Source organism: Podarcis erhardii (genome assembly GCF_964252035.2).
Source record: "Podarcis erhardii genome assembly, chromosome: 17".
NCBI lineage: Eukaryota > Metazoa > Chordata > Lepidosauria > Squamata > Lacertidae > Podarcis > Podarcis erhardii.
The window spans coordinates 29,486,429-29,503,088 of NC_138515.1; the positions used below are offsets into that span (position 1 = coordinate 29,486,429).

Genomic DNA, 16,660 nt, shown 5'->3' on the forward strand with positions numbered 1-16,660 from the left:
AACATGATTTGTTCAATTACTGTATCCTTTCCAAATGTACTGTTTAAAAAACAACTGTCCATACTGAGTGGCTATAGCCATTAACTTAGCATGCATCTGAAACTGACTTCAGGCATTCAAGTCACACAAATAACTGCACAGAGCAGGAGAGAAGGAGCACAACTTCTTCCCCCCACCCCACCCCCCCAGGTCCACATGGGCGTCCGCTTTATCTGCATTGTTTTTCCTTGTGGAGTACAACCCTTCACAATCATGATGACAACACTACAAGGGGAAGCCTCCTACGCATAAGAAGCAGCCACCCCTCTGCAACCGTTCACTGCCAAATTTAGCTGATTTAACCATTTTATTAACAGCATAAAGCCGTCAAAGTGGTAAACACGAGATGAACACAGAACGAAACGCAGGTTTTAAAAACAAAAACATTTCTGAACACAAGAAAACCATATTTACATATTCTAAAAATAACACAAGTCTGCATATACAGTGGTACCTCACAAGACGAATGCCTCGGAAGACGAAAAACTCGCAAAACGAAAGGGTTTTTCGTTTTTTTGAGTTGCTTCGCAAGACGGATTTCCCTTTGGGCTTGCTTCGCAAGACGAAAACGTCTTGCAAATTTGTTTCCTTTGTCTTGCGAGTTTGCTTCCTTTTTATTAAAACCGTGCATTCACTTCGAGGAGCAACTCATAGCCTTTTTTGAGGTTTTTGAAGACTTTCGTGCTTTTTGAAGCTTTTCCAAAGTCCGTGCTTCGCAAGATGAAAAAATCGCAAGACGAAAAAACTCGCGGAACGAATTAATTTCGTCTTGCGAGGCACCACTGTATACAGCTGACGTATGGTCAGTAGGGCCAACAGAACCAGTGGATGCAGCCCTGCTCTCCCCCTCCACACAACAGCTGATTGTGTGAAATGAATGCCTGAACAGGGCCAGAATACAGCCTTTATACAACCTAGGAAGACAACTGAAGCCCTTTGGCTATACAACCCACAAAGCCTTCACGTGGCAAAGTTACACCTGCATACATATTTTACTTCTCTTTGCACATGAAATAATCTTGAAGTGTAAAGCTGCAATCCTATGCACACTCATTTTGAAGTAATCCCAGTGAATAAAGTGAGATTGACTTCTGAGTAAACATGTCTACAACTGGGGGGAAAGTGAGTGTCTAGAACTTTCCAGAAGCAAGGATAGTACTTATTAGCCAAAAAGGAAAATGGGATACAGTGGTGCCCCGCAAGACGAATGCCTCGCAAGACGGAAAACTTGCTAGACGAAAGAGTTTTCCGTTTTGGAGGTGCTTCGCAAAACGAATTTCCTATGGGCTTGCTTCGCAAGACAAAAATGTCTTGCTAGTTCCTGCGGGTTTTTTTCCTTCCCCCCCCCTTTTCTAAGCCGCTAAGCCACTTATCCGATAAGCCGCTAAAAGCCGCTAATAGCGCTAATCCGTCAATGGGCTTGCTTCGCAAGATGAAAAAACCGCTAGGCGAAGAGACTCGCGGAACGGATTCTTTTCGTCTTGCGAGGCACCACTGTATTTCCAAGTTGCATTCTTGACTGGGGTCAAAAAGACATCCAAAATGAATTATATGCCTTCCTGGGCTGTATTAGGATTTAACACAAACTTAAGTATTTGAGCTTGTATCTGTTTAACTAGGAAACTTCCACAGATCCTTTGTGGCCAGCTAGATAATAGAGGATTGCAGCCTTAGCATCATTTATATTGCTTAACCTCAGCAGTTGGCCACCATTCTTGGTTTCACATAGAAAAGCAACATTTAATTCAGTGTTGAGAGTCATATTTTAGCTGGGATTGTGTAGGCCTTTTTTGTATTAAATTAAAATTTGCAGTTAAACCCATTTTTAATGAGATATTGTGTATACCTGATTTTTTTTAAAAAAAATATTATTCAAACCAAGAAATGGGATTTGTCTAAACCAGTTCTTATCCACTCTGGTAAAAGCTGACACCTACCACACAAATGTGAGGCCAGTTCTCAAATTGAGGGAGCAAGGCTGTATTTAAGTCCTCCCGATAAGTCTCTCTGTACACATACGGTAGCTTTGATAAACATATTCCATTGCTGCATTGATTTAGAATCTCTTTAACTCTTCTCTGAATCTCATATATATCAGTATTTGAAGGATAAGGAGGCTGAAGTGGCACGAGTTGTCTCATTTCTTTTGCATTTTCTGAAAAGCAAGAACACAAACTTTTGGAAGACAGCATTTCTTCTTTTAAAAGGATACAAGGTAAAGTCATTGTTCTAGTCCAGCAGCAGCACATTTGTAAAAAGGTAAAGGGACCCCTGACCATTAGGTCCAGTCGTGACTGACTCTGGGGTTGCGCGCTCATCTCGCTTTATTGGCCGAGGGAGCCGGCGTTTGTCTGCAGACAGCTTCCGGGTCATGTGGCCAGCATGACTAAGCCACTTCTGGCAAACCAGAGCAGCGCACGGAAACGCCGTTTACCTTCCCGCCGGAGCGGTACCTATTTATCTACTTGCACTTTGACGCGCTTTCAAACTGCTAGGCTGGCAGCAGCAGGGACCAAGCAACAGGAGCTCACCCTGTCGCGGGGATTCGAACTGCCGACCTTCTGATCGGCAAGTCCTAGGCTCTATGGTTTAACCCACAGCGCCACCGTAGGAACTAGCTGAATCCCTTTTGGTTGGTGGCAATGACAATCTTACCAGAATCCTCCAAGCCAGTAGCTAGCTTTTTAAAACTTTCCTTTTACAATATTAAACATTAAATATAAAAGCTACAAATGTTATAAATATACAAATATAAAATATACAAATGTTAAATAGTCTAGAACACTGGCTTAATTTTTCAATCTGTTAACATATTCATATAAACAACAGTATGTTTGAGACACTACACTGAAGATGGCTATGGAAGAGTCCTCCGTGCTGGGCATCCTATTAACATAAAAAATATACTGGCAACCATCACCATGGCAACTGTTCTTTCCTGCTCTGTCAAAGGTTCCTTCCTTTGTCTCTCCCTGGAGTGAACGCTCTAAAGATGATGACACAATAGGGAAACTAACCAGGCTAAAGCTAACCAGGCTAAATATCAAGTTTGTAGGAAATATGTTTGAGCTTCATTTCTTTATTTGATGAACTTTATCCCAGTTTATACTGAGCTCTGAGATATTTCAAGTATAGCTAGACTAAACGACAAGGAAACCACCCAGCCACTTAAAAAGGTGAATTAGGAAACTAATACTTTGGTATTAGGAAACTAATACTTTGGCTTTTAATTACCAGCGCAAAGGTTGTGTTCCAACTGAACGGACAGTCTTTTAAGCATTTGTTTAACAATGTCCTTTACAGCATCGTCCTATTCATGTTTACTCAGAAGTAAACCACAAGTTTAAATGAGCTTACTCCTAACTGAGCACAGGAGAAGTCTAAGAAGTACCGTATTTTTCGCTCTGTAAGATGCACCAGACCACAAGATGCACCTAGTTTTTGGAGGAGGAAAACAAGAAGAAAAATATTCTGAATCTCAGAAGCCAGAACAGCAAGAGGGATCGCTGCGCAGTGAAAGCAGCAATCCCTCTTGCTGTTCTGGCTTCTGGGGTAGCCTGCATTCGCTCCATGAGACAGCCTGCATTCGCTCCATGAGACGCACACACATTTCCCCTTACTTTTTAGGAGGGAAAAAGTGAGTCTTATAGAGCAAAAAATACGGTATATACTGACACTTGGATTTTTAGGAAATATTTACTTGGTTGATAATCCACGTCTATTATTTCTACATTACCTTGCCAAGTTATGTATTTTCTTACTAGGTATTAAGAGCAGAATTATGTCTAATGGAACTGCTTGCATGAACACCAAAATTAGATTTTACCATGAGTTCTGTTTAAATACATAAAACCACCCGCCCACCCATGAAGTGTGGCTTGGCTTAGCAGTCATGGTTTTGTGGCCCTCTGGTAACATACCATTGAAGTCCACAGGTACGTTTTTTGACGGGTGAACTTGAAGCTCCTTCTGAAATCGTGGTGGAAGTGTTGCTCTTCTATCAAGCCTAAAAATCCCAAAGCAAACTACTATGATTTGATTTGCACTTTTCAAAAGTACAAGCTAATATGTTCAATATTAGTAAAAGCATCTGCTTACTGCCATGTCCTTGTAGTTGCACAGATAAGCTTATGGACAATCATCCCATTAAATAAAAGAGAACCATTTTACTCTACGTGAAGCTGTTATGGGTGGCAAACTCACATATATTCTGCAAGCCAGAACTGCAAATCGACTCCTTTCTCTAGCAAAATCAACAAAATTTGGCAGCACATTTTGTAGATTGAAAAATAGGCACATTGGAACAGGTCTGTTTGCATACAAAGTTGTTGAAAAGTCACTTCTATACCTGGCTTTTGTCAAGTTGTCCTTTTGAGCTACAATATTTCCTTCCAACAGACCCATAGCAGATACAATGGTTAAGATCCACAAGCATAAACTGAGTAAGTCTACTGAAATCAGCATAAGTGCTGGACACTGTCCCTAGAGATTCCATCTTTCTGAAATTGCTTTACAGTTTATAATCTGCTACTAACACAGCAAATCCACTACAGGAAAGGTTGTATTTGAGAGGCATTTGTTACCTTCACAAACAAAACATATCTCACTACTAGATGGCTCAATTTAGGTGAATTCCACAGCTGGGGATAGCTTTAATAGGGCCAACTAAAAGGTAAAAAGAAAGGCTTTTCACTTCTCCACAAGTCAAGCCTCCAGCCTTCTCTGGGTGAGTGCTAGATTGCATGTTTTCAAAAAGGGGAGTTCAGCCGTGATTGTCACAGCAGCTCCACATGCAATCTGAGACCTACATAGCAGACTTAATTAGATTGCGATCTACTAAATGATATCTCCTTTTACATGCCATTTTAGGATTGCTCACTGCAACTTAACCAGCAAGTCAGCATTTCATTGCTTTGCTTAAAAACGGAGTTTTTCTAGGGAATCTACTGACTATTTTGGCTAGGGCTAATAAAAATCCAACTCTATTTTTGCATTTTTCTTAGGGAGCAATAGGGACTCCTTTTCTTTTTGGAAGCCTAGTGCTGCCAATACTTCATTTGTGGCACCCAGGCTTGAACTTCCTCATACAAGGAGCACGCAAAGTGGGTCCAGCTCACCCAAAACAGTATCATGGGACAAATTCAGGAATAACTTGGTTAGCATTACATAACCTGAATATAAATATGGTTGTGCTACATTTTAATCTCAAAGCTGAATGGTTGGCTTCTACTAGATATGTCGAGTTAAAATGTATTTTCTTTGTATTTTTTTTTTTTTGTCCAGTGAATCTCACAACATGCCTGTCTTGAAGGAAAAAAATGACCTAAAGGGGACATTTTAAACAAGAACTTCCCATGAGTAAAAAAGAATACATACTGAAAACATATACCATATTTTTCGCTCTATAAGACGCACCGGACCATAAGGCGCACCTAGTTTTTGGAGGAGGAAAACAAGAAAAAAAAAATATTCTGAATCTCAGAAGCCAGAACAAGAGGGATTGCTGCGCAGCGAAAGCAGTGATCCCTCTTGCTGTTCTGGCTTCTGGGATAGCTGCGCAGCCTGCATTCGCTCCATAAGACGCACACACATTTCCCCTTACTTTTTAGGAGGGAAAAAGTGAGTCTTATAGAGCAAAAAATACAGTATATAATGTGACAAGTAGGTGTAAGGCCTGGGTAAAAGATTGAAAGAAGAATAAAAAGAATGAAACGAGTATAAATTGATTCTATTGGCTTGGCTTAGTGGTCAAATTTGCAACATTGTTTAATAAATACACAGGCCATATCCACGGGAAACTTGCTGTATAACAATGATTTCAACTGGCCCCTTTCCTTCTTGTTTTAAATCTGCTTGCTAGGACATTTTGCGGGAGAACATTCAAACATACAGTATTTTTCTGTGTATAAGACGCTACCATGCATAAGACGCCCCCTATTTTGGGGGACTCCAGATTAAGAAAACACCCCTCAGCACTACCCATGTATAAGACGAGTCCCAAATTTAAACCTAATTTTTTGGTAAAAAAACCCACAAAAACAACCTCTAGTCTTATACACGGAAAAATACGGTATACCCCACATGGTCACTACCACTCGTTCTGGTGGAGTATGCAACAATAAAGCCTGATCATGGAGGAATTAACTGGGGAATCAAGGGCAAGCAAGCACTCCATGTTTCGTGCCATAATAGTGCATACCTAACGAAGTTCCACCCACATCTGCTCCATCCTATTATTCCTTCTCATATCTATATTCATGACTCTAGACTCACTGAATGAATAAACTTTTCATCTCAATGAAGACGTGTTACCTATTCAAAAGTCTCGGGCCATTAAACACACTCCCCCAGGCCAATGGGCCATGGTTAGCCTGGGACTGCAGAGGCAAAGGAAAGGTAAGTTGGGGGAGTCTGGGAGTGACCAGGGGAACATAGACCCACTGAGATGGTCTATTTCTTCTTGCCTGCCAGAAGAACATTGCGGCAAGGGGGGAGACCAGTGTGGTCCCATCTATGGGCCAGACTAGGAGCAGCCGGAATGCACTCCCTGCCTCCCACCTTCCCTCTCCACTAAGAATACTCGGCTCCAACTGTCAATTGTTCTTTGAATGAAGCAGCTTAGTGGGTGGGGAGTGATGGGACATTCTGGCCCCATCCGTCAGCCAAAGACAGTCACCAACCACTATTCAACCACAAACTCTAGCAGCGAGGGAAGATCAGCCTGGCCCCATCTGGGTATGCATGCCCTTATATAGGTCACTACTCTGTTCTGACCTTGAAGAACTGACCTCCCTCCCCTCCTCTCCATATTATTATTGTTAAGTCTGGTGGCAAAACGTCTCTCTCTCTAAATTGACGAGAGAGGTTTTGGGATGCAATAATTGCCTGAAAAGTGAAGTGAAATCTAACAAGCAGTTTTCATGAGCTACTTTTCCTGGCCGTGCATTACAAACAATGGGAGGATTATGAAGGCAATCAAACCATTCCGAAATTTAGATAAACTAAATGATGGACCAAGCAAGAACATTATCTGACTCATGATTTGATGACCCATGACAGCAACAAACAATGCATGAAGAGAAGTGATGGTACAGCAGCTGAGCTTGCCAAGTTGGATTTTAGTCAGTCAAAGGAATAATTAGGGATGCTGGGGTGGGGGCGCTGAAGTACAACACTGAATCAGCAGAATTTCAGCATCAAAACCATCCGCTTTCTTGTTAAGGATGCAGTAATGGGGCAGTACTGTTTCAGCTGACAACACAATACAGGCTACTGACAATATTTTAAATCGGTCTATGCCCAAATTCCTCAATGATTTTTACAGGCCATTTCACTCATGTATACTGTAGATCTAGACATAAATATCCTGCTAAAAAAAGCAGTAGAGAAATAGCACTGGCCCAAGTGTAGAATTTTTCTGCAGTGAATATGAATTCAATAGTTTTAGCAAATAATTTAGGAAAGACACATGAAAAATCCCAGTCTTCCTAGCCATGAAGTGTAAAAGTTGCATATATATAATGTATGCAAATGCATACATTAAATTCAGTAAACGAGTACAGTCATACCTCGGGTTACAGACGCTTCAGATTGTGCGTTTTCGGGTTATGGACGCGCCGAAACCCAGAAGTACCGGAACAGGTTACTTCCGGGTTTCAGCGCTTGCGCAGAAGTGCTAAATCGCACTTTGCGCATGTGCAGAAGCATTGGATCACAACCCATGTGTGGGCAGACGCGGCGCTGTGGGTTGAGAACGTGCCTCCTGCACAGATCACGTTCGCAACCCGAGCGTCCACTGTACTACGTATTTTAGATGCTAGAACTAGTCGTCCCCCCCAATTAGTGCTGTAATAGAGCAAAAGTGGAACACTACAATCAGTATTACCTTAACAAGTAAGGCTTTTCCAGACAAGGAGATTTGTCAAGAATAGCTTCAACGTCTGTCTTAGGCTTCAAAATGGAAAGCTGAAACCCATCAAAATTTACCTCAACCCCCAGCCTGAGAAAAACTGAAATTTTGGGGAAACTGTTTTAAGTAAATAATGCATATCAAAACTACTGTACAAACTTATAATATATTGTGTATAACTTGAAATTGTTGCAAATGTCTCCATTGCTTGATATTAGTTGAAAGTGCTGCACCCTAAGATACTCAATTTGAAAAACAAAAAATAAACTTGTGGAACTTGTGAGCCCCACAAATACTTCACAGTAGCTCCCCACAATCATGTATTTCACTCCTGGTAGTATGTGTTGTCTTCATCAAGAATTCCATATTCAATGTAAAGGTAAAGGTACCCCTAACCTTTAGGTCCAGTCGCAGACGACTCTGGGGTTGCGGCGCTCATCGCGCTCTATAGGCCAAGGGAGCCGGCGTTTGTCCGCAGACAGCTTCCGGGTCATGTGGCCAGCATGACTAAGCTGCTTCTGGCGAACCGGAGCAGCGCATGGAAACGCCGTTTATCTTCCCACCAGAGCACTACCTATTTATCTACTTGCTCTTTGACATGCTTTCGAATTGCTATGTGGGTAGGAGCTGGGACAAAACAATGGGAGCTCACCCCGTCGCGGAGATTCAAACCACCAACCTTCTGATCGGCAACAAGCAGACACTCAAATATGTACAACATCCATAGAGTGAACCTAACCTTCTCTAACTGAATGAGCAAACTGACAGGCTTGGTCTTAACCTTTCATTCATCTCAAAGTTACAGTAACATATCATCGGGATGTATGTGCAAAAGGTGCTGCAGAACAGGAGAGAGAAGGCATGAAAAACTAAAGGTTTGTTATTGGTGTAGCTTTAAACATTCATTAGTTTCTTCCCTCTGGTGAAGAACATAGAAGAATTTGAGGCAAGTGAGAAAGGTGAGTCAGCGTGCAAAGGTCCTATGGATGTTTGTTAAGACTAAGTGTGTGTGTGCGCGCACACACACACACACACAGATACACATGATCTAACCTTGCTAACATGACTAACCACTCTGAGTCTAAATTTGTATAAAATGTGGTATATAAATAATTGATAATACTAACAATATCGTATCTAGGATTTTTGCAGTGATGTAATAAGTCATAACCAATTTAAACAGGCTACTATGCTCAGACACAATTCTGCATGCATCCCCTTCACCCTGCCAAAATCTCTCAAGATTTACACCAATTTACAAAATTGTTGGACACACTTTCCTCCTTCCATTTCCTACCCTTGTAGGCAGTTACATAAGGCAGATAAAAGCACAAGAAATGGGCCAGTTTGACTTTCATTGAATTTTATGTTGAAAACTTTTTAATAAAAAAATGATTAAAAGAAATGGGCCATTTAAATAAAGAGCAGCAACCCCAGGGTTGAAATGAAAAAAGATGGCAAAAAGAGTGCTTGCCTCTCTCAAATAGTGCTATAGTATTGTCAGTGTATGTTGACGCTTTGTTTAGGACAGTTTTCTATACAATCAGAAGGCCATTTCCTCCCTGAACATATGAGATTCTAGAGTGGTGTCAAGTAATCAGCTGGTTTATACTCAGTAAGTTTTCCAACAAGAGGAACTCTTACCTGCTTGTCACAGTCATGTGTCCTTGATTTAAGACTTCTTTCTGCAGAGGGGTCCCAAATTCTAGAGGAAGAGGATATGATGCAGAGCTCATGTTTTGCCTAACAAGAGCACAGCTTCCTTTGCTTCTCAGCACTGGGAGTGCAGGTCTCCTGCTTTCCTCTGTGAAATGCATGAATCCTGGCTTCCGCAGAGTACCCTTTGGCTTGCCTGCAATACAAGGATGCAAGACACAAAATGTCAGCTCTCATTTTCAGACTACCCATGGTTTGGGGTACTTCAACATAAATTCTTAAGTTTACCAGAAAGATGCAAAAGATAACTAAGCCAGACAACTAAGGGTGACTATGTATAAAGCAGCATATTAATGTTTGCTCATGCAATATAGTCTTTTTTCAGGGTGGGGGTGGGGGGAGTAGTATTTCAGGCCCCACCACTCAAAAACAGGGGGTTGTTAATAACAGCTAACTTACAGAGTTGTTAGGGCCAATTAAACTTGTTGAGAACAGTTAAAAAGCACACAGACTATTGTCTTTCTGCAATAAAAAATTATGTCCCCACTTTTCTTTCCAGCATTAGTTTCCTTATGTGCTGTTTCAAGACACACAATAAATAGTCAGCCAGACTGCCCTGTAACATGACTGTTCAAGAGTGTAAGTAGTTTATTTCAGTCAGCAGAATCACAACAATAGAGAAGCTCTGCGAGTGATGAGTTTGAAGTTGATTAATTCAGCATATACCCATGTGGTGTTTTGCAGCTGACAAACTTACCGACCGAGGCAAATGGAGCTGTTCTTTTCAGCCTCATGCTGCAGTTCACTTGACGACCCGTCTTCTTTTGGGAAGTTCTCTGGCAGGCAACAAGCTGAGCAATCTGTGCAGTCTCCTGGCAAATGACCGCACGACAGGTCACCTGATCAAAGAAAGAGGAAACCAAAAATGGAGAGCCAGATTTACCAATGACTTTTATGGGAGATACTTACTCATTGAAAGCCACTTCAGACTCGCTGGATGAAACTTAGGTAAAGGTAAAGGGACCCCTGACCGATAGGTCCAGTCATGGACGACTCTGAGGTTGCGGCGCTCATCTCGCTTTATTGGCCGAAGGAGCCAGCGTACAGCTTCCGGGTCATGTGGCCAGCATGACTAAGCCGCTTCTGGCGAACCAGAGCAGTGCACGGAAATGCCGTTTACCTTCCCACTGGAGCGTTACCTATTTATCTACTTGAACTTTGATGTGCTTTTGAACTGCTAGGTTGGCAGGAGCAGGGACCGAGCAACGGGAGCTCACCCTGTCGCGGGGATTCGAACTGCCAACCTTCTGATCAGCAAGCCCTAGGCTCTGCGGTTTAAACCACAGCGCCACCCAGATTTACTAATGACTTTTATGGGAGATACTTGCTCATTGATAGCCAGCTCAGACTCTCTGCATGAAGCTTAGAATGTGCTAAAGCAGGTGTGGGGAACCTGTGGTCCTCCAAATGTTGTTGAGACTCCAACTCCCATCCCTCCAGCCAGCATGGCCAATGGACAGGGTTGATAGGAGTTGAGAGTTCATTAGCATTAGAGGACCGCAGGTTCCCCACCTCACTGCTACAGCATTAATTTGGGAAGGTGCAAGAATAGTGTACCCAATGCAGGTCAGCTACACACTATAAAGTACTGTATAAGACTTTGCCATGCCACCTGAAAGCTAAAGCCCTGCAAAGCTTTGCAATTCATTCTAATGCAGATTTTGATTTACCCTATTCGCTAATTAAAATTTGTGCTAAGACGATGGCTATTTGGACACTGTTTTCTGTCTTTGGCTCCCAAATATGTAACATGATACCTAGTCTGTTTAAGAAGGATGTGCCCTTCCCTTCAAATGTTGAACTTGTATATTTTGATTGTAGAGGAGGTGCTGTCATGAGTGTAACACACAGATCTCATTAATTTCAACTCCCATCATCCGGAGGGGGTGTTTCAGTTAAAGAAATTACATTCAACTGTGCACTATAATGAACATAACCAAATTAAATTTGCTCCGGGTGAAGCATTATTTGATCTGCAGCAAAATCAATGTAAAGAAGCAAAAGGCCCTATAGCAACATTAATCTTTTGTCTGGTAGCACAATGGACAGTGTGACTATTAAGCAGAAGGTTGGTGGTTCGAGCCCACCCAGGGATGGCTGTGGTCAAGATTCCTGCACTGCAGGGGGTTGGACTAGATGACCCTCGGGGTCTCTTTCATCTCTACGATTCTATGATATTTTACAGCCACAATACACATATACACACACAATTATGAAGTACTGTATGCATTTCTTACCTCACCAGCTTTACTAATTTCAACCCTAACAACTCCAGGGATGCTTTTTATATATCCTTCTAAATTAGAATGTCCCAGTTGCTTAAAGGGAATCAAGTCTCCAGTTAATGATTTATACTCTGCTTGCAAACGGGAAAAGGGTACTCCATGTTTATGGGACTGTAGAACAGCTCGGAGCATTTTTGCAACTAAATCCGCTTCCTGCATTTTCACCTGTAACAGAAAAGCGATGTCATTAGAATTTAAGATGCAAGTCAGCATTTTTCCTTTTTTTTTAACCTCTTCCATTAAGAAGCAAAAATCCAATACCATCGTGTTCAGCGTTTGAGAGTCAATAACCAACACAAAAGAAGAAAGCACAGTGATTCCATGATTCTGAAAGAAGCCACTTGCTACAGCAAAGCCAAAAAGCTGTTTGGTTGCTAACCCAACAAGCATTCCACATCAGATGAGCAAATGCCTTGCCCGTTACTGGCATCAAAGTGCAACACAACCAGCAGTGGTCACTGACAACTTAACCACAGATGCCTCAATTCAAATCCTCACCTGCACTGCGACATTCCTTGGGCACTGAAATTCTCTAAGACTAGGATAACTTACAAGGTTGTTCGAGAGGACAAAACGGGATAACTCATGTATGAGCCGGAGTTACTCGAACGAAAAGAATGATAAAAATGTCAGCTCTCTGTAAGAAGAGGCTTCCTTATTGTATTTACATATTAGCATCAGTAGCTTCTTAGAATTTCAACCGACAGACTAGGCAAATATAATGCAGTAAAAAATTGCAAAATGTATGCTAACTCAAGAAGAGACAAATTCACAGATCTATTGATATGTTCCATTTTCGGAAGTACAGTTTTGGCAAAGGTATCTCAGTTTAGGTATACAAGCCTAGAACGCGACACAGGAAATAGGTGACTTATTGCTTGAGGTGTGACACCTGTATTCTTAACACATCATCATGTTGATTTTATGAACAAACAGAGTGGAACCACCCTTAACCTCCTAAACCAGGGATGTGGAGCCTGGGGGTTGGGATTCCACTAATGAGTCCTGTCAGCAAAAACTTCACTTGTGCAACAGGGCATCCTGCCTTCTGAAATCGGCTTGAGGGGAAGGAGAACTCCCGAAACAGAACAAAGGGGAGGAAAAGTAGGATTGCTCTGTCTGACAAGCTAAAATACTTGCCCTGACTGAATGTATCAAAGATATGCTGCTTTAATCTAACTTCCTGCAAATGAGTACATTTTGTTAACTTTATCATTGAGGCTATACACTACACTTTATGAATTCGTTCCTTTAATATTAGTATGTTGGGTAGCCTATCGTTTAAGTGGCTGTAACTATTCTTGCTGCTGCTAGAGGGGCTTCCTACTAATTCCAAACAATTCCTTTAAGACAACCAAGTAAAATATACAGTTAGAAGGTACAGCATATTCAGTAAAATCATTTTGGTAATCAAATTTTATTGGCCCAGTTTGCGTATCACCATAAACCATGGTTTAATGTGAATGAGCAGCATGTTAGCTTATACTGTCCAAGAGTTCTTGGAGTGCTTCTCCCCTGTCATGGATTACACAAGCCAGAATCTGGCTCGTTGTGTTGTCCAAACGAGGCTCATGATTTGTTTCTATGCTGCCCACGTTCTGTTCTGCCTACCACTGTACATATAAGCAGTCAACTGGACAAAATAGGTAGAACCTGAGAGGGCTATCAAATACTTTTACAAACATCACAAGGTAGAGTCTATAGGGGCCAACTGACTATGTCAAGTAATCTCCAAGTGAGGATGGCAAGCACAGGAGAACACAAAGGTTGACAGTCCCCACTTTGTGAACAGCTGCCCCCCCCCATGATTATTTTGTCAAAAACAAATGCTGTCATTTGTTTTAAAAGAGCACAGATATAGTACACATCTCCCAAGAGAAGCTTCCTCAGTTGTCGTTTTTTAAAGTGTTGTAAAATATGAAAGAATGTAACACTTATATCCTTTCAATTCATCTGGCATAGGTGATTCATATGCGCGTCAGCTGGTCTAGCTGGCCCACCCGAAAAGCCTTGCCACTCAAGACCTAGAACATGGAAATGCCCATTATGTACCAAGTTCTTTAAAAGTTCTGATTTCATACTACAGGAAAATTGCGATGACATGAGTTTATGAAGTTTGCCCACAGTACTTAAGGGAAACTTTGGTCCCAACTTTACCCCTGCATCTTCAAAATGGGGATAATACTATCCTATCCTGCAAGGCTGTTGCTAGATAATTACCGTACTTGAAGCTCACGGAACACATTTTATAATACTTTATAACAACCATTTATTATCAATCCAAATAGGAACAGAATTGATGGATAACAGCTTTAGAAAGCTTGTTAGAATTAACTGCTTAGGATCACTTTATATATCTGCATCTGGTTCACACACAATGCTAAATTATGGTTTAGGGCTATGTGCTTGTTTAGGGCTTGTGTGTGTGTCCCCCACCCCCCCAGACTTGAGAGATGATCAGAAACTTTCACTTTCACTTCTAGTTAATTGTGAGTCTACCTGTTCTGAGAACTGTGGTTATTCTTGGCTATGGTTTAGAGAAACAAGTTAGCTTTCCCACTAACCATAGTTTGACTAACAGCACAGGTTAGCTTTCCCACTAACCATAGTTTGACTAACAGCACATTGTCTGGGTTTGGATATAAGAAGTAACTGTGTTCATCTTAAAGCTAAGCAAAAACTTTCATTTGCTTTCTCTGCATCACCAACCAGAGCATTGCTCATGAGCCCAAAGCTCATTCATACAACACTAAACTGTATTCAACACCATATTGTGTCTTTTTAGAAGTTTAAAGTGAGCACCCATAAAGTAAATTCCAACACTGACATGAATTTCCAGAAGTCATGTTAGCCCATGGCAGCAAAAACAAAACATCTTGTGGCACCTTAAAGTCCAAACATTTTAAAATGGCATATTGCCTCCATAAACACCACTTCAGTCAAGGAAAGCTTATGCCATAAAACATTAGTTTGACTTTAAAGTGATAAAGCTTCTTTTGTCGTTTTTATTGATATGAAGTCCTGATGGATTTGCAAAACTACCCAAGAAATGAGAGATACACCAACTGGTGTTGAAGCAGTTTACCAAATGAGATTTCAGCACTCACTGGAGGACACAAAATGTGGGGCGGGGGGGGGGGAGAGAAAAAAAACTGAAAGGAAAAAACCGCCATCAGTTTCCCCCATTTTTTCCAGCCCCTCCCCCAAACTTGCTTTTGAAAAATGCTAACTTTTAGTTTTATTGTTTTAACTGTTCGTAAACAGATAAAACAATATAATTATCATTTGTTGAGGTTTCCAACAATAAACAGTGTACTGTGCGATTTTTTTATTAAATAAATCAGGAAATAAAAACAACAGAAAATACAGGGGCGGGGACAGGTATTTCTTCATTGTTCCAGGTCTCCCCCCACCTCCGGCCTTCATGTATGCCCCAATAAATTCATTTCAGACTGATGCCATTTATCAGGCGTATGGCACTAGATGCTGACATTCAGAGTTTAGATTATAAGCACCAGCAACACAGGGAAGCCGATATCAAGACTATGACAAGCCAGGAAAAAAATTCAGAGATAGTACGGGGTGTGTGTGTGTTAAAGGTGTGTATGTGAAGGAGATGGAGAAAGAGAGAGCCAGCCCATAGACCCACCTCCTAGCCAAGCGACATCAGGGCGGCGGAAGTGACCAATATTATTATTAGCATATTATTATTTACTGAATTTATATACCGCCCTAGAAGCAGGATAGAAACGTTTTGAATAAATGAATGTTTAAGAATGTGAACAGTTCAGCAAGACAACCAGGAGCTCTAGTGATAGTGATGATGACATTGGGTGGTATTTATTAATTGTTGTTATTACATTTATTAAATTTATATACCGCGCTATACCCAGCGCGGTTCATAGAATAAAATCAAGATATAAAAACCACGAAATACTTAATAAAAATAAAAACAACAACCCAATAGGACCCCCCACCCCCAGGAAAAGAACACATTTTTAAAGGAGGGCATAGGATGTAAATGCCAGGAAGGCCTGGCATTATTATTTATTGAATTTATATGTGATGACAGCTCGGCGAACCTGGGCTATATTCATGCACGGGCACAGGCGGCCAGCAGCGCAAAGGCTGACGCGGGTTCCTCGGTTCCCACGTTACGCCTGCGCGCAAACAGGCGCGGAGCGAGACCAAACCCAGCGCATGTTGTTGATTATTTATTGAGGGTTTATTATTTTTGGGACGAGAAGAGGGAAAAAGGCACCACTCACCCAGGCCCGCGGCGACCCCGAGGGGTCTCGGCCCGGCCCGCTCCCCGCAGCCTCCTAGCTCGCCGTCCGCTTCTCCCGGCCCGACACGGCCTCCTGACTCGCGCAGCGCCGCCGCCGCCTCCTGCTCCTCCTCCTGGGCTACGCGGCCCACTGCGGAGCCGACCCCGCCCGCCCTCTCGCTCTCTCTCTCTCTCTCTCTCCCTCAAGCCGCTTTTATGACGAAACGAGACCAGGCCGGCCGGGAGCGAACCGCCCCCCCCCCTTCCGGACGTGCCGAAAGGAGGAGGCGGGTCAGGTAAAATGGCCGCGCGCGCCCGCCTCCCTCGAGCGCCGGTTTGCCCGCCCCGCAAGGCCCCTCTCCGGCAAAGCCACGCCCGCCCTCGACACGTGAAGGCCGCCAATCGAATTCGGGGGCGCGAGGCGGTTGAAAAGCCAATGAGGAG

The 16,660-nt window shown here is 42.3% G+C and overlaps 1 protein-coding gene across 4 annotated transcripts in view; it reads right to left on the minus strand.

Moving 5' to 3' along the window:
* TDRD7 (tudor domain containing 7) overlaps positions 1 to 16,347 on the minus strand; it is a 38,651-nt gene extending 22,304 nt beyond the window's left edge. For 2 of the 4 annotated variants that reach the window (XM_081844855.1, XM_081844854.1), the window contains exons 1-6: positions 16,218 to 16,347; positions 11,902 to 12,114; positions 10,362 to 10,503; positions 9,593 to 9,800; positions 3,960 to 4,045; positions 1,977 to 2,194 (exon numbers count right to left, since the gene is read on the minus strand). In XM_081844855.1, the coding sequence (XP_081700981.1) occupies positions 1,977 to 2,194; positions 3,960 to 4,045; positions 9,593 to 9,800; positions 10,362 to 10,503; positions 11,902 to 12,108 (861 nt within the window). In that variant the 5' untranslated portion in view covers positions 12,109 to 12,114; positions 16,218 to 16,347. Of the gene's footprint in view, positions 1 to 1,976; positions 2,195 to 2,887; positions 2,943 to 3,959; positions 4,046 to 6,351; positions 6,608 to 9,592; positions 9,801 to 10,361; positions 10,504 to 11,901; positions 12,115 to 16,217 lie in introns of those variants that run through there. The other 2 variants (XM_081844857.1, XM_081844856.1) reach the window with 2 other exon arrangements.
* Positions 16,348 to 16,660: the final 313 nt, after the last annotated feature.